Below are 18,497 nucleotides of genomic sequence, written 5' to 3'. Positions count from 1 at the left end.
AAGCGAACTAACGTGAACGTTTTGTTTTTCTCGAATAAGCAAATATGGCGTGCATTTACCGTTATAATACAAAGCAATTTGGAGGTAGTAAGTGAAAAAAAAATCTTAACACATAAAATTCGACATTGTTTTTTTTATTACGCCTTCAGACAAAAGCCAAAACTGTCATTGTGAGAGGTAAAGCTAACTATATTACAGATTAACTCCACCATTTTCTGCAGGAGTAAAAGCCTGTATCCATCCAGGAATATGACGTTTGTTATTCGTGCGTTTGATGTGTTTGAGATTGAGTTTACTAATTGACTTTTGAATTATCATTGCAGTACGGTGTTTTTCATTTTAATTTTTTGCACTTTTTTTCTAAACTTTGTTAATATTGGTAAACTCAATTTTTGAGGGAAAATGTGACAGAAGTTTTCTGTAAAGACGGACAGGCGTAACTAAAACATTTCTCCTTGTGTTTTGTTTGAATTTAACACAAGAGGGGAAATCGCAGTTAACATGTTATATTCTTTAGACCTTGTATGCTTCTTCTGATCATTATAACGATTTTGTATGTGTAAATATCTACGCTGAAAATAGGTGCGAAAGATATCAGAGGGACAGTCGAACTCGTATATCTATTTTTTTTATTATTAACAACACACTAAAGTATGTTATTTAAATGAATTGTAATTTCTAAGTAAACTATTTTTCATTATGGAACACGCTGGAAAAAGGTGCGAAAGATACTAGAGTGAAAGTCAAACTCATATATATATATACTTTTTTGTTAATAGCACGTTATAATATCTTACTTGAAATTACAATTCATTTACTGTAAATTCAAAAATTAATGCGAGGTTTTTGAATTGTGGTTTCAAATTAAACTATTTTTCATTATGGGACCAGGATATAAGGTGACAGAAGATATCTTCAATGCATCTAAATATATCGCAATAGTTTATTTTTTCCAACTGTGTGTGTATACTATTGTAGACTGGTTGATTACAAAAAGAATATATCGAAGTTATACAAGATGAGTTTCTTGTCTTTGGTGAATTTTATGTACAAAACAAACGCTAGCATTTTTCTCGATCATTTTTTGCAAAACATCTTCTTTATCTTTTCACGGAAAGCATTATCGAATGCACCATACATAAATGGATTACTAAAATGATTTACCATGTACATCCGACGCAAGGTAAGACAAATATGGAATGCAGTAGGAGTAAGATCATTCCAAAATGCAGGATTATTCGTTTCAATGACTATAAATATACATGTTGGCAAGTAGGCAAGAAATGCAACGATAGTAATAGCCATAAACATAAAAGATATTCTAAAAGTCGATTTTCTTGTAGCGGTTTGAGTGAAATGTTTTTCCTGGGGTTCATTAATTCGATTAGAGGTTTCAATGGTAAAGTCCGTATCGCTTGTTGCTGTCTGGAAATTCACTTGGACGCTTGGAACATATGTTTGTTCTATTGTGTCCAATGTAGCAACACTAACGTTATCTCTCCCTACTTTAACAACTTTCATCTTTTTCAATTGCTTCATTATTGCTATTGCGATAACAATGTATAGCACAGTTATTGTCAGTAGATTGGCAATGGTGACGAAAAATCCAACTCCTTGGAAAATCTTAAATCCTTTTTGCTGGTCTGTAGAACCAGGGAGTTGGTTACACTCGTATCCACTGATGTTCCAAGAAGAATGATTCCTGGTGTCTACAATTCCGTAGTAAAACAACACGGGCATGTACAACAAAATAGACGCAATGGCACAAATTACAACAGACAAACGATTCCAAAGTATGTTCATTTGTGGACCAAAAGGCTTGCATATTTTCAAATATCGCTGCACTGCAATGACATTCAAAAGAAAAAGTGAAGTACACGTTGTAACGTAACTTGAATATAAGAGCAGTTTACATGCTCCATGTCCGGGAAATATGACTGGCTTCGTGTTTCGAGTCAGGTTTATTGCTCCTGTCACTATTAAAGCGGTCGTGTCGACCCATGCCAGTGGTACTATAAAGTACCTTCCGTCTGTGTTTTTATTAAAACCAAATTGATATACAAGTATGACAGCTATATTTCCTGCTAATCCGATTAAAAGGTATATAACCAACATAACGGTATTCGGTAAAAGATGCTGTGCTCTTATTTCATTCCAATACAATAGAAAAGCTCGGTGTTTGATATCGTCAAAGGCCACATCATAATTTGTGCTTATATTCATATTCCCTTTCGAAATGTTTGGGTATACGATGAGCTGGATATGCAATTAATGTTCGTATGAACTCATCAAGCTTAATATAGAGCTAGTATGCAAGTCTTTTCGGAAATCAAAATTAACTTGTAACATCAATATCTTGTAATATTAAATACTTGTACGTTGTTTTCAATTGTAACAACCTCAAACTTGAAGATCGACTAGGGACATATTTAGTACACGAGGAAATTATAATTCATTATGTATACCTTTATATGGTGTTTTTGGATTTAAGTCCAAAGACTGTAAAATTTGCCCTTTTTATGAATCAAATCTCGGCAAAATTTAATTCTAAAATTTATAAAAATTGAAATGCAGCTGATATTATTAGATATAAATGAATAAACAATTCACAAATATCTCATGAAAAATGTTGAAAGGGTTTTTTAGTTCATCTGTTGACGACAGAAGAACGGACAGCGGTAAACGATACTACGTTGCGTATACAGGCGTACACATATCGTCGCTGGGCTTTCAAAATATTGTAAATTACAATGTTTTAAAAAAAAAAAAAACAATCTCGCATACAGGCTTTGAAAGATAAATTCTGCACACTTTTTTAAAAGTGCAAATTTAACAAGGACTAATAGGGGAAAATCAATGGTGAATTTATCTGTGTTTCAAATAAAGAAATACTTGGCACGAGTAAACTGTTATCCTGACCAGTTCTATAGAAAAAAATTACATAACTTTCAAAAATATGGAAACAACCATTACTGGATGTCAACCAATTAAATGTATCCAATTATTTAACCTGTGTACAAGCTTTAGAAACCATGTAGCCTCAAGTTTCGAAAATATTCTATAGAAACCCCAAAGGAAAAAATAAAGGTGCTTTGAATAGTCAAGACATATGTTAATTATACAGAAATGTTTTACTACAATAAAATGTAGGATTAAGGTGGATCCCTACAGATAAAGCAATTTTTTGTTCACCAATGAATTTTTCTCAGAATTTGTATTTATATACTATGCAATGATCTCTTTCAAAATTTGAGTTAAAAATATGATGTCACCAGATTCGTTTCCATGGTAACGGCCACCAGAGTTAGCAAATCACATCATATTATGTGAATGAATACATACCTGAAGTTAAAATCCTGGACTTTTTTCAGGCCTTTGAAAGTTTTTTGAAAGGTTTGTTTTTCAATGAGTACATAAATAATGTTGAAACTGTAAATAAAACACAAATAATAGCAGTTTTCTACATATTTATTAAATCCCGCCCACATTTCGTCAACAAAAGTGCAAATGAAAAACAAAGATTTTGTGGAAATTTTCTATTTTTCTTAAATTTCCCAAATTTGGTCAAATGATTTTTTTTTTAAATTTGACAGAATATGATCCAAACTATGAGCTTTGAGAATAAAATATAGGTCACCAGACTATTTTTTCATCGAAAAACATTTTTGTTCCTCATGCCGACACAGAAATCAACAGCCAATTATTTGGTTTATTTCAAAATGTGTGTAAACAAAATATTGCACATGTTTAAATATCTTTTGTTAAATAAAATTACACATATGAATCAAAAGGAAGACATTTTTTGTATTTATGTACAACGGTTACCATGGCAACGAGACAAGAAGAAGTTAAATTCTAATTTTATGTATACAAAGTGTGGCAAATATTGTCATATCTGTTGTAAAACCTAAACACAATAACATAGTTTGACATGAGAATCAAATTAAAGCTGTTGTTTTGTTTCTATGAACAATATAGTTACCATGGCAACCAGGTAAGACGTAGGAAAATTCAGATCAGATAGATTTTTTTTTCATTCAAATATTGATTTATAACAACATTCAAATATTGATTTATAACAACATTCAAATATTGATTTATAACAACAAGTCAAGCATGTAAAGGGATCAAAAACTTATGATTTTCCCCTGTCATAAATTAACAATTTTTGTTTGATGAAGCATACTTATTACTTGCCAGTGTAACATTTATACAAAAACTGACCATACAACATGAATTTATATACAGAATTCAGTTTTCCTCCTTTGGGGCAGCCGCCTCTCAAGGAAGTACACCACTAATTCATGGTCCCATTGCTTTCTGCGTCACTGATGAGTCTTATGAAGACGAAACGCGCGTCTGGCGTACTAAATTATAATCCTGGTACCTTTGATAACTATTTCTATGTCAAATTCCTCTATTTCAAGCAGGCACACCTCTTTTGTTTTAAGTTTATATAAATGGCAATCATTGCATTTCAAAGCAACACTTTGTGGTGTCTTGTACTGAAAAAGATCAACATACCTTTTATGGAATATAAGAAAGAACTGGTTCCGGAATATTTATAGATAGCACTTTATATATATTTGCAGTGTACTGTATCATATGTATATGATCCATCACCCTGTAAATAAACTTATCATAGATACCAGGACTAAATTTAGTAAATACGCCAGACGCGCGTTTCGTCTACATAAGACTCATCAGTGACGCTCGAATCCAAAAAAGTTAAAAAGCCAAATAAATTACGAAGTTGAAGAGCATTGAGGACCAAAATTCCTAAAAGTTTGGCCAAATACAGCTAAGGTAATCTATGCCTGATGTAGAAAAGCCTTAGTATTTCAAAAAATTAAAAAAAATTGTAAACAGTAAATTTGTAATATAACCATATCAATGACAATTCATGTCAGCACAAAAAGTGCTGACTACTGGGCTTGTGATACCCTCGGGGAAATAAATCTCCATCAGCAGTGGCATCTCGTAAACTATTTATTCAGTCCTTATTATACTATTATAACAAACATTTTCAGCGATATAAATTTGATTATTATATAAATAATCAGAAACTTTATATAGTACTATTTATAGATTTTCTTTGGGCATCACAACACGATTGACTACACTCCCTTGAAGCAAGCTTTTATAAATGTAAAATATACATAGCAAATATGAAATGTCATTGCAAAATAAAAGTGCTGAAAAATGATTTGAATATTTTTTTGTTTTGTATGTTATTTACATTTATATACTAGTATATATTTTTTACATAAATTGGATTTAATCAAGTATTTGTAATAATTTTGGTACCTTTGATAACTATTTACATGTATGCATTACTTAACAAACACAATATCCTTTTCTATGAGATGTACTTAGTCTTTTGCTCATTGATGAAGGTGTATACATTTACAGTAAACTATTATTGCTGGCACAATGTCTACAATTTTTCTAAGGAAGACTGAGTTGTCTCTTTGCATGGCAATATTACCGCACCTTCTTATTTTCATATGTATACCAATTTTAAGGTGTAATTTATTATGTCTTTCATTTACCTATAATTTTCTGGGTCATTCTTAAATGTACACCATTCAGCATCTGTACATGAAGTGTGGTCTCCAAAAATGTGTTGGACTAATCTGCTGAAGGCACTCTTTATGTTTTCTGAGGAACCGTTATTTTCTTTTATGGCAAACATGAAGCAGCGTACAAGGTATGGTATGACTCCTAGGTGTTTAAACGTTTTAGACAAATCATAGAGTTTCTTAGAAAAAACTTCCTTGATATGGTTCTGGTCATCTTTTTTTTCAGTTCTTTAAAATCAACCTTTAATCTTGTTGTTGTGGTGGAATCATTATCAGCATGGAGAACATGAATAGGACATCCATTATCATTCAGATTGTGGGTCATCTCTAAGGCCATATCAGGTTCCATGCCTTTACTTGTACCCTGCCAATTCTTGCTGCAATCATGTGAAGGGACTGTTTCTTTTCTACCCATATGGTATTCACAGACTTTGCAATTACGGCTTCTATGAGAGAAGTCTATGACTTTACCCGTCATTGTACCTATCATGCTGGCATGTCCTAAAATTAACTATATAAAGATTATTCTAAGATACATGTATGCAATAATACAGTTATTCTAATATGATTTGCATATCAACAATTACTTGAATGTATCTATCGATCAAATTTTCTTCTGATAAGTTAACTCATACACTAAATAAAATTCAGATTCGTTCAAAACTGGCTTCAACCTAAATGACAAAAAATAGAATTAATGAAAGAACATGATGTGTTCAATAAGTATGTAGCTATAAAAATAGTAAATATAAAATTAAATGGATAATTAGGCTGTCCACATTGTTATTTGTAATAATAAATATAGAATAACCATACATTGTTTTGAAATATGAATGTTAGCTGTAAATGGCTAATAACCAGTTTGAACAACAGCATAGCGTAATTTGCACAAAAGTGAAAAAAGGGGGTGCTAAATAAAATCCCAATTTAGACCTGTATCAAATTTGAATATTGTATCCAATTTTGCCCTAAATGTTCAGGTTTTGATCTCTGAGGTCGTATTCAGTTGTGATCAGCGAAGAAATTAATCTAATTTTAAATATTGACCCTGAACCTAATATTATAACCAAGATCTGACTCATGTATAAACCTAATTAATTTTCTCGAACGGTAAAGGCAAAACTAAATATACAGTCCTCATTATACTCTACTATATATACTTTGTTAAATTATCAAAACATTGCTAAAGAAATATCTGCCTAAATAATATTATTAAATTACCTTTCCATTACTCATTAACTGTTCCTTCTTTTGATTTGATTGACATGATTCTCTTGCAACTTCAAATATTTGTTTCCCAATTTCATTTTCCTTTTTCTTGATGGTGGAGGAATTCACAGGAGGAACATTCGACGGGTGCCGCATGTGGAGCAGGATCTGCTTACCCTTCCAGAGCACCTGAGATCACCCCTAGTTTTTGGTGGGGTTCGTGTTGTTTATTCTTTAGTTTTCTATGTTGTGTCACGTGTACCATTGTTTTTCTGTTTGTCTTTTTCATTTTTACCCATGTCGTTGTCAGTTTGTTTTTCGATTTATGAGTTTGACTGTCCCTTTGGTATCTTTCGTCCCTCTTTTTCAATGCACCAAGAAAATTGTTGACATGTGTGGTCCCAATTCCTGCATGTATCATTCCTAAATAAATCAAGTATTTTCAATCTAAAAACACTGATATTGTGCTTAATGTGAAACAACAGTCTGCATAATGGTAATTAACATAAATCTAAATATTACAATAAAATATTTCAAGTTCTCACTTCTTTGGAATATAATATTTTTTTATATATAATTTATCTATATGATTGTAAATCCATATCTATATTTATACTTATAGATCAAAGACTCATATACATTTCTTATAATGACTAATTATCACTAATAATACTGTATACCCTTTTGCCATTTATCGTCCCCTTCCGACGGTCTATCATCGTTTCCTCAAGACCATACTCGGCAGTAATGTCAAGGGAGAGCCGAAAATTCAGTCCCTGAAATTTTTGTCCCAGACAGGAATTGAACCAGGAACCTTTGTGTTAGTAGTCTGATGCGCTAACCACTACACTACGGTTCTCTCAGAAGAATTTATTACTTATCAAGTAGAATATATAGAAAGTTAAGTAGAGATATGATCATCCATATACAAGGCAAAACCATTCAATTAAATAAATAAAATATCAAACGGTTTAAGTAAATAAAGTTGTTTCTGAAGCAAGTAAGCTCAATTGAAAACAAAAAAATCTAGAAAGGATTTAGGGTCCAATTAATTCTGAAAAAAACCAGTTTAAATCTGTTACATGCCATCTTTTGCTTAAGCTATGCATAATTTAAACAACCTAAAAAAAAAAAAAAAGGATCCACCCTCTTGGATCAGTCACTTAATATGCAAGTACAAACCTGTTCAAGATGCTGCACAATTAGTTCATATAAAGTGAGAAGATTACTAACAGCCCTCTTGGTATGGGGTAGCCATCGAGTACGCCCAACTCTTAATGGCACTAAAATGGTAGGTCAAATGAGTTAAAACTATTTTTCAGGTTTGCTTTGTTCAAGGGACTGTATCTGTAAAAAGATATTATTGAACTGTTTCGAGGCTAATGTAACAAATTGATTTGAAACAATCCCATATATCATGTTTAAATATATGAAATTAAACTCACCAAAGCAAACATGAAATAGTTGATTTATGTTTGATCCAAAATGATATAAATGCCAGACAAAAACAAAGAAGATTATGTACAGATAAATTGTAACTTTTGCCAGTTTTTTGGCTCTTACTTATTTGTAAGATGACGTTTATGAACACATCACAGAAATGAAATGTTTCACCTGTATGAAAAACGGTGGAGCTTCAGAATTTCCTCTGCAGCAATTTTTGCAAAAACTCAGTTGATTCTTTGTGTTCTTCTTCTATGTTCTCGTAATTGTTTAAAACGCATAATTATATGCGAAGTTCGTTTTCTTCAACATTTCGAAATTCTCTACTATCTATAGTATATGTTCAGTGAGAACTTTTAAGTATTAAACTTTGTAATCAATATTAGATATATTTTCAAATAGTTATGAAAGACAGCTTGAAGAGAGATAACCCTAATATGAAATGTTTATAAAAAAAACCCAGTGATTTTAAAAAAGAGGATAGTTCTGAAGCTTGTAAAAACGATCTTTGTAAGTTAGTATATAAGGGTAACTATAATGTTTTTAAAACTGAAAACCTTTTACATGATCATGATTTAGTTTTTAAATCGTCAAAATTGAATTTTGAAGACTGTAAAATAAAAATACTATCAAAAATAAATGTGAATTATTATTTTAAATTGATGCTGAGTGATTATACGGACAGAGAAATTTGTTAATTGTTAGAATTTGGATTTCACCGAAATAAGGAATCTTATGAGTTTATTACGAGATTTTCAGGTTCAAAAAGAGGTGTTACAAGGTAAAAATCATCGTGGGGCAGTAGCGTTTTCCAATGATATGGAGAAATATTTGGTAAAAGAACTCACTAAGGTGACAATAATTGACCCTTTTCATGTGAATCCGTTTGATCATGGAATTATTTTATCTTCATTAAATTATGTTTCTAAAAAGGATTCAACGGAAAGAAGGATCATTCTAGACTTAAGTTCGGCTGGTGGAACTGGGGTAAATGAATTTACGCATTTTTGCGCCTGTTCCAAGTCAGGAGCCTCTGATCTTTGTTAGTCTTGTATTATCTTAATTTTAGTTTCTTGTGTACAATTTGGAAATTAGTATGGCGTTCATTATCACTGAACTAGTATATATTTGTTTAGGGGCCAGCTGAAGGACACCTCAGGGTGTGGGAATTTCTCGTTACATTGAAGACCTGTTGGTGACCTTCCGCTGTTGTTTTTTTCTATGGTCGGGTTGTTGTCTCTTTGATACATTCCCCATTTCCATTCTCAATTTTATATGATAGATGAAGATAACTATTTAGATGAACCAGTTTTTTTTAACATACCCAAGAGTAGATGATTTAGTTTCGTTAATACTAAAGAAAAAGGGAAGTGGATCTCATCTTTTCAAACGGGATATGGCCCGGGCCTACAGACAAATACCAATTGATATTGGAGATACCTTTTTAGTAGGATTTGCTTGGAATGGGCATATATTTTTTGATATTGTGCTGTCTATGGGCTTAAGATCAGCTGCACAAATATGTCAACTATTGACAAACGCTATTGCTTATATTTATAGATCTTTAGGGTTTGATATCATAAACTATTTAGATGACTTTGTCGGGGTAGAAATTCCAGAATTGTCTGCAAAAGCCTTTTTGGAAATACAAAATGTGTTTGCTTCCTGTGGAATTGAAGAGTCCGAACATAAAGCTGTGGGTCCTTCAACTAGAATGGAGTTTTTAGGAATTATTTGTGACTAAGTTAATATGACTTTAGAAATTTCAATTGAACAGATATAGATTTAATTTTATTGGAGTGGGTAGGAAAAGAATTCGCCTCTTTAAGCGTGAAATTCAATCGCTTGTTGGAAAACAGAATTTTGTCGGGTGTTGTGTTAGACCCGGACGAATGTTTATTTCTCGAATTCTTAATTGGTTAAGATATATTTATCAAGATGTAAAAAAGAGCGAGGTGCCTGAACTTGTTAAATAAGACATTACATGGTGGAATTTTTGTTAACCTTTATATAACGGTGTATCAATGATGTTGATAGAGAAATGGTCGAAACCAGATGAAATATTCTCTTCTGATGCATGCATGACAGGTTGTGGTGGCATGTTCAAAGAACATTTCTTTCATGTTGAATTCCCTGATGCTATTGTAAATGAACAGCTTCATAGTAACGCATTAGAAATGTTAACAGTAGTGGTATGTCTGTAATTATTGGGAACTAAATTGTTGAGAGGAAAGCGAATTATAATTAAATATGATAACCAGGTTACAGTAACAGTAGTTAACACTGGAAAATCAAGGAATCAGTTTTTACAATCTTGCTTGCGTGAGATTTGTTATGTAGCCGCCATTTACAAATTTGAGTTGAGGATAGTGCACATTGCAGGTGTTGACAATCATTTAGCTGATATGTTGTCTTGCTGGCACTATTTACATAGTTATTATGCAAAAACATTTTTCAAGAGACAAAATATATACATTTAGAAGAATTTAAAGTGCCAAATGAGTTGTTTCAGTTTATTCATGAATGGTAAATTACGTTTTCAGATAGACAAATTAGAGAACTAGAAAGGGATGTAAAGATATCGACATTACCAGCCTTTGCTGTAGGAACAAAAAAGAATGTATTGGTTCAGTGGCGAGCCTTATTGCTTTTATGTACATTTTTTAATTTAAATGAATGTCCTGTTTCATTAAAAACGATCTGTTTGTTTATTTAATTTTTTAGTAGATCGTTCAAATCAGTAAGTTCTATAAAAAATTATATTTGTGGGGTTAAAACTTTTCTTTTTTATTCATTTAGATGAACTTTCTGTCAAGTAATTATTGAAAAGGATTACAAGAGAGAAGCAGCATTTACCACAACAAGCTTTCGCTATTACTGTAGATATGTTATTATCTATTAATAGAGTTAGAAATCACGACGATCCAAAGCAGTATATATTGTGTTTTTTTTATTTGCCTTTTTCTTAATGGCGCGCAAATCTAATATAGTACCTAATTCTTAAATGTCTTTTGACATAGATAAACCGTTAACTAGAACTAAAGTAATTTTAGAGGGTTATATTGCTATTGTAATTTTTAATTTGTCAAAAACCATACAGATGGGTAATAGAATTTTGAAATACCTTTGATTGAAAATACTAGATCTACATTATGTCCATTGAGAGCATATAGAAATATGTGTAAATTAATTCCTGCCGCCGGAGATAGTCCAGCCTTTTTATTTGCTAGTAAACACAAGTTAGTTTCTGTGACTTATACAGATTTTCAGCAGTATATTAAGGAGTTTATTAGTAAGATAGGCAGGAATCCACGACTATTTTCTACCCATAGTTTCCGACGAGGAGTGCATCGTTTGCCTTTGAATCTAATGTGCCTGCAGAGTTGATACAAGTTCATAGTAATTGGGCAAGTAATGTCTATAAATTATATCTTCAATTTTCTTTATCCGAAAAAGTCTCTGTTGCTTAAAGGCCATGACTAAATTTATCCCTCAATTGCTGTAATGAACTCGAAGTAGAGGGTGTTACTCTTGTGTGACTCTATTGGGAAATATTTGGATGGGATGAAAGACACGGTTGTACAGAGTTTTAGCGGAGCTAATTTAGGTTACATTAAATATGTTATTGATAAGGAGTATATGTATCTTCATGATTTTGATCGCTTTTTTCATGTTATTTTACATTTTGGTACCAATGATGTAGAGAAACATACTCTACTGATTATTTTATGTAGATATTGAAATTTGATCTATAGTTTAAGAAATAGAAAAAGAGACATAAATATATTAATATCTTCTATATTACCGCGACCAGTTGATTTTGTTCAGTTGGGAAATAAGGTTGTTCAGATTAATAAAGCCTTAATTGGTATTTGTAAAGATGAGAAAATAAGTTTCATTTAGTCTTATAGAAGATTTTTATTAAATGGCTCTCCTAAAAGAGATTTATTTGCAATTAAAGATGGAGGTTTGCATTTAAATAAAGCTAGAGTTGCCCAGCTTAGAATGTGTTTTATTAATTGAAATTCAAATATTAATTGCCATATAAACTTTAAACATTAAGTTTGTGACATACAAAATAATATAACTGTATTCCACATATATCGTATATATAGATAATTTAGCTGATCTGTAACAATAACATCTTCATGCCTGATATATCATGTACTGTAGTACTGTAGTACGCCGCTAGATCATATTTTGTAGATAACCATTCTAGTATATGACTAACAATGAAGTTCTTTATTCGTTGAGTCAGTAGATTTTCAAAGAAGTAACATATTCTTTGGATCTTTAGTAGGAGATTTACAAGAACGTTTCGTTTTGATTTCTTGAGTCTCGTCAGGCTTACACAAGTGTATATCAGTTTGTGGGTCTGATTTATTGCTATTCTAAGAGCATTTTGTTTTGTTTTAAGATCATATGTTTTTATCTTTTGCGGGTTATTTTTGTAGGGCCTGCAATGGTGTATACTGTCATGTATGTGTATAAATTATTTGTTTAATAAACTTGTACAATAATTTTCGGCCAAAATAAAAGTTTTATTTATCTTGTTTTCTATTTTGAGCCAAAATAATTGTGAAAGTGACGTAATAAGCTTACGGGATTTTCTCTTCGTATTATTAAATTATGAATAAAATATTGCATGCAGGAAACTGAAGTTTGATTTTTCAAGACTAGACTTGAAAACTGTGTTTGCTTCAATGTCTAAAAGTTTTGTTTGTGTGAAGAGCGAAATTGGATTTCCATTTAACTTTAAGATTATCTAATAATCAATAATCGTATCCATAACAGTGTGAACTAGGCAATTTCTTTCGCGCTCATGTCAGCAGTTACGTTTGGCAGATTAGGTGAAACTTTCGCCTTAACAGCTCCTTATCACGTCGTACACATTATAGACGTTATACTGAGGGGTCACAAAAGGTTCTCAAACGATGACTTAATCAAATAATTCGGAAAAAAAATAGCACAGGAATTAAACATGAGATTTAACTAATATTGAATATTCAAACATTCTGTAGGGGTGTGTTTTTTCCCGACTTAGTCGGTATAGTTTCGGTTTGTGCCCTTTGAACTTAAGGACGCTTAACTATGGCAACAGAATACGCATGCTCGAAAATCCTTTCTGTGATTGGACAAAATGCAGTCGTGGTGGGTGATTTAGTTGTGTTTGAAAAAACGTCTCGTTAATTATATCGTGATTGAAAGCAAGTGAAAAACTATAAATATTTGAACTAGATCTTACAAAGATTTATATTTATATTTTTATTAAAATAAGTGTTTCTCCAAAAGCTCTTTGCATCTATCACAGCTGTTTATTCGGGAGAATTATATAATTTTTAATGTAAACTTTGTTGTACGAACGTACATGACTTTTAGAACGCATGTGAGATTTCCGCGGGGTTTTGCTGAATATACTCAAATTTAAATACGTAAGTTATCTTTTTTAGCTCACATGGCATGTGAGCTTATGCCGTCACTTGGCGTCTGTCGTCGTCGTAAACTATTTCAAGAATCTTCTCCTCTGAAACTACTAGGCCAAATACTTCCAAACTTTAATTGAATGTTCCTTAGGGTATCTAGTTTATAAATTGTATCCGAAGTTTTGATCTATCGACAAACATGGTCGCCATTGCTAAAAATAGAACATAGGGGTCAAATGCAGTTTTTGGCTTATATCTCAAAAACGAAAGCATTTAGAGCAAATCTGACAAAGGGTAAAAATGTTCATTAGTTCAAGATCTATCAGCCCTGAAATTTTCAGATGAATCAAACAACCAATTGTAAGGTTGCTGCCACTTAATTGGTAATTTTAAGGAAATTTTGCAGTTTTTGGTCATTATCTTGAATATTATTATAAAGATAAACTGTAAACAGCAAAAATGATCAGCAAAGTAAGATCTACAAATAAGTCAATATGACCAAAATTGTCAATTGACTCCTTAAGGGGTTATTGTCCTTTAATGACAATTTTTCACAATTTGTTCATCATATTTGCTAACTTTAAAAAATCTTCTCCTCTAAAACTACTCAACAAAATTCAACAAAAACTTCAACTGAATGATCAGTAGGGTGTATAAATAAAGTTTGTGTTTTATTTTTTATTTCGTAAAAAAATATGGCCGTCATGGCTAAAAATAGAACACAGTGTAAAATGCAGTTTTTGGCTTATATCTCAAAAACTCCAGCATATAGAGCAAATAAGACAAGAAGTTACAGTATTTATTAGGTCAAGGTCTACCTGTCCTGAAATTTTCAGCCGAATCGGGTAACTGGTTTTGCAGGTATAATGCCCGTGAATTGATGATTTTAAAGACATTTTGCAGTTTTTGGATATTATCTTGAATATTATTATAGATACAGATAAACTGTTTATAGCAAAAATGTAGTAGAACTTTAGAGAACATCAACGAAAAGATCTTGGAGCAAACTTCGGATGAAGATGTAGCAGTGGAAATACAGGAATCAGATGAGTACATGTTCAATTTAAAATATAAATTACGGCAAATTACAAAATTAGCAAAGTCAGTTAAAAATCAAGAGTTTACCCTCAAATGAACCAATTTCATTCAATTTGAAACCTCATGCCGATAGTTTTACACTATCAGTTTCATCTGCATTTATTATTCAACCTTCAATGTAGCGAGAAACTCCCGCACCCGGAAACCTTCAGCTGGCCCCTTAAAAAATATGTATACTAGTATAGTTATAATGGACTTCATACAAAACTCCGAATTATATACAAGAAACTAAACTTAAAAATCATACAAGACTAACAAAGGCCAGAGGCTGCTGACTTGAGACAGGCATGTATTCAGTCAGGATTCTACTTCGTCAAAAGTATATCCCCATTACGCCATTTCATTTTTAACATGCAATGCATTCTACTTTCAATCTCGGGAAGGAGGCTGTTTGATATCTTGAAATATTTCTAACTAATCAACGTTGATTTCCGGTCACTAGGATCTTCTACCTTCTTGCGTATGAATAATTAATTAGGTTGTTTTTTGTACAGAAGGTACGCTTCTTTTTTCGATACAATTGTTTCCCGTTTAGGGGATTTTTTTTCTCTTGATTCACATAATGAAAGGGCAGACACGAAACTTACTGAACTAATATATTGATATGTTCTCCGTCCGTGGTAGAAAAAAAATCGGAGTTGATGCATTATCTACATCCAACTTGATAGATACCCATACCTAAATAATTCATTAAGGGGTCGATTAACAATTTTGGTCACATTAACTTTTTTTAGATAGACTCTCCACTGTCCACGTTGTTTTTCCTTCTGGCTTTTAGTCAAAATGCATGTTAACTGTAGGTTTTCTTTCTCTGTCTCTTTACTTTTTTGTTTCTCTCTATATCTCCTCATTCTTTCTCGAGCAGTACTCCTATCTCTACAACACAAGTTATGCGTCTAGAGTTAACTGGTTGTAAATTATCAGATCACCTTTGTATATAATTTATTAATTTACAACCAGTATATATATATATATATAGAGAGAGAGAGAGAGTTTAAGTTACATTTAAGGTAAGAATATGGATTACATACAAGTGCTGTACAGACAAAATGGATTAAACATTCAAGTCCTTTCTGGATTAACCTTCATCAGACAGGCTAGATTTAAGCCAAGTGGAAAACAAGTAAATTTTAATAAAAATTGCAAGCTTAAAATAAAATCTACATTAGCCTTTCAAGACCATAACCCAATGATTATTCCCTATGTGTATGAATTTTGTAGGGTCTTGGGTTGTGACGTCACTTAAACATGCTTGAGATATTCCATGTTTCATTATACAACTCGCTTTCTACACATTCTAACTTTTACGTATGCGTATGGATCTAAAAGTATGCCAATATGATTTCTTTTTTTATTTTATACACTTATAGATCTATGTATTTTACTCACTGGCATTGTTAGCCAATATATAATATTTTTTTAAATCTTATATTTATTTTATTACTTTTTTTACTTTTCAACCTGTGCAGGTGTTCTGCTTTTCCGTTTCTCCTTTTTCCTCTCGGCCTCAATTTGTCGGAAGGTTGGAACATTTTTCCTTTGGTCCTGCCATCTTTTGCAGTTTTCAGCATTTTTCTACAATTGGTTATGTTTATTTTAATATTGATTACATTAATTACATACACCTGCAGATTAATATTGTGTTTAACTAGGGAGGTCAGTTTTATTTCCCTACATATAAAAAAGGATTATCATGCGTATTGAACTGTCTAAATTTATTTATAAAATTGTGATTAATTCCCCCCTCTCTCTGGTAATCGTTGCGGAACATATTCCTCTCCTGGTCATGTAGCATTAATAAATGTTGTTACCATTGATTAGGCCATAATAAGAAATTTTTAGAATATCATCCGTCTTTTCTGAAAATTTTGGGCGGGCAGGGGTATTTTATTTTATTATTTTCTGATTAGGGACTGACCATTTAACTTCCAAGGGGTTAGCTATAGCCTTGGTGTTCTTTTCTGTTCAGTATATTTTTTTGAGATAGCAGGTGCAAATTTTGGGTTCTTTTTAACGCCTCCAACCAAAGTATTTTTTTCTTGGAGGCTGGGGGTTTTTTTTTGTTTTTTTTTTTAAATATTTGGACTAATAAAAAAAATCTTGGCCAGCACTTTAGCTTAAAAAATAATCTGGCTCTCATCAAAAAAAAGATTTCCCAACAAAAATCTGGCGAAAAAAAATCCTAAACATGATAAACAACATAAACAAGGAAATCCCAAGAATTAAATTGAAGCTGGAAAGGACAAACTGAATCACTAGATAATTCTTGCTACTGATACACAATTTTGAAAATCAATTAAAAAATGTATACGGGTGGGAAATAAAAGTGGGGGGAGGGGGTATGAGAAACTTCGAAATCTAGGATTTTTTCTATTTAATATAGCCTTGCATAAATCATGTGAATATACGCAAGGGTTGTCTGTACCAAAAAAATCAATACTAATATTATAATATGGTGGACATTTGTACTCTAATCTATGAAACAAAAAGATTTTTTTCGCGCAATTTATGTCCACTATGGTCGATTGTACCTTTTTGTCTCTTTGTTTGTCCAACATCTGAACTTTGAGTCCATTTTAAAAGCTGTTATGTCCAACATTACAATATTTTGTCCTTATGTTCGTACGACAGAACGTTATCTGTCCTTTGTTACGTTTAAATTGTGTGGCTTTGTTTGTCCAACATTTGCTGATTGTCCATTTAAAAAGCTGTTACGTCCGACATTACAAGATTTTGTCCTACGGTTCGTCCAACAGAACATGATCGGTCCCTTGTTACGTCCTTATTTTCAAAATAATGTCCGATTTACACTGTCAACAGTTTTAAACCTCTTTTTTTCATTTATACGGTAGTATTTAAGGTTAAGTTATTGTCGAAGTGGAAGCAAATTGATTCCGTGACTTATGGTAGCCATTGTGGAGAATATCGGATCATATAATAAAAGTAATTACACCTTATATAAGAATGCAAGCTTTTGATTGGCTGATAGCCAGTGTATTTTTCGCATATTCTTACATTTTTTCTTAATTTCAAACGAATCTGCCTTTTTTCACCACTACCGGTGAATATGCCTCAAATACCATTGCAAAAAAAACAAGTCTTGGGACCAAATTTCCCTTGCCTAGCGGCTCGGGAAATTTAAGTCCCTCGGCTTGTATTTTTCGCAAATACCCCTCCATAACATGATATATCTGTTCATAATTTATCAATCTATGCAAATCTTGAATGTTGGACGTAAAATTAATTCGGATGTAATTAACATCGTTTGTTTGGAGAGAAAGAGCGTTCACCCCCAGTAATTGCGAATGAAAATTGAAATGTTCGCCCGTTACGGTAGGACCGAATTTTCAAGCGTAAACTTTAATAACAATTCCTGAAAAAGACTTAAACTTTCAGCTGTATTTTCATTGATTTTGATTGATTGATTGATTGTTGGTTGCTTAACGTCCAGTGGCAATTATTTCATGCATATTCAGGACGAGAACAAGTTCACAATAAATACAATAGGTAGGTTGATATAATAGAGGCCATCTGGGATGATGGTCGGAGAAATTTGGACTGCCACCGGAAAAAAAGGGTATATTGGATAGGGACAGAAATTTTGCCTTGCAACAGGCCACCTACGGACCCCTCAAAGAGTTGTTGCAAGGGTTCTTAACGTGCAAAGAGCGTGGCACTCTCTTTACACGAGGCATCGGATTTAACGTCCCCCTTCTGACCGGACGTGACTGCGAACTTGATA

The 18,497-nt window shown here is 32.3% G+C and overlaps 2 protein-coding genes across 2 annotated transcripts; both read right to left on the bottom strand.

The window, feature by feature from the left end:
- Positions 1 to 844: 844 nt before the first annotated feature.
- Positions 845 to 2,252, bottom strand: LOC134701474 (nematocin receptor 2-like). Its single transcript, XM_063562629.1, has one exon. The coding sequence runs from the start codon at positions 2,221 to 2,223 to the stop codon at positions 1,078 to 1,080; it is 1,146 nt and encodes a 381-aa protein (XP_063418699.1). The 5' UTR covers positions 2,224 to 2,252; the 3' UTR covers positions 845 to 1,077.
- Positions 2,253 to 13,548: 11,296 nt separating this feature from the next.
- LOC134701447 (uncharacterized) lies at positions 13,549 to 17,682 on the bottom strand. Its single transcript, XM_063562604.1, has 3 exons — positions 17,287 to 17,682; positions 16,209 to 16,330; positions 13,549 to 15,631 (listed from the first exon to the last, which is right to left on the bottom strand). The coding sequence occupies exons 1-3, from the start codon at positions 17,311 to 17,313 to the stop codon at positions 15,406 to 15,408; spliced, it is 375 nt and encodes a 124-aa protein (XP_063418674.1). The 5' UTR covers positions 17,314 to 17,682; the 3' UTR covers positions 13,549 to 15,405.
- Between the last annotated feature and the right edge of the window lie 815 nt (positions 17,683 to 18,497).

This window comes from Mytilus trossulus, unplaced genomic scaffold, assembly GCF_036588685.1.
Source record: "Mytilus trossulus isolate FHL-02 unplaced genomic scaffold, PNRI_Mtr1.1.1.hap1 h1tg000244l__unscaffolded, whole genome shotgun sequence".
Taxonomy (NCBI): Eukaryota; Metazoa; Mollusca; class Bivalvia; order Mytilida; family Mytilidae; genus Mytilus; species Mytilus trossulus.
This window is presented reverse-complemented; position numbering and strand designations above follow the sequence as displayed.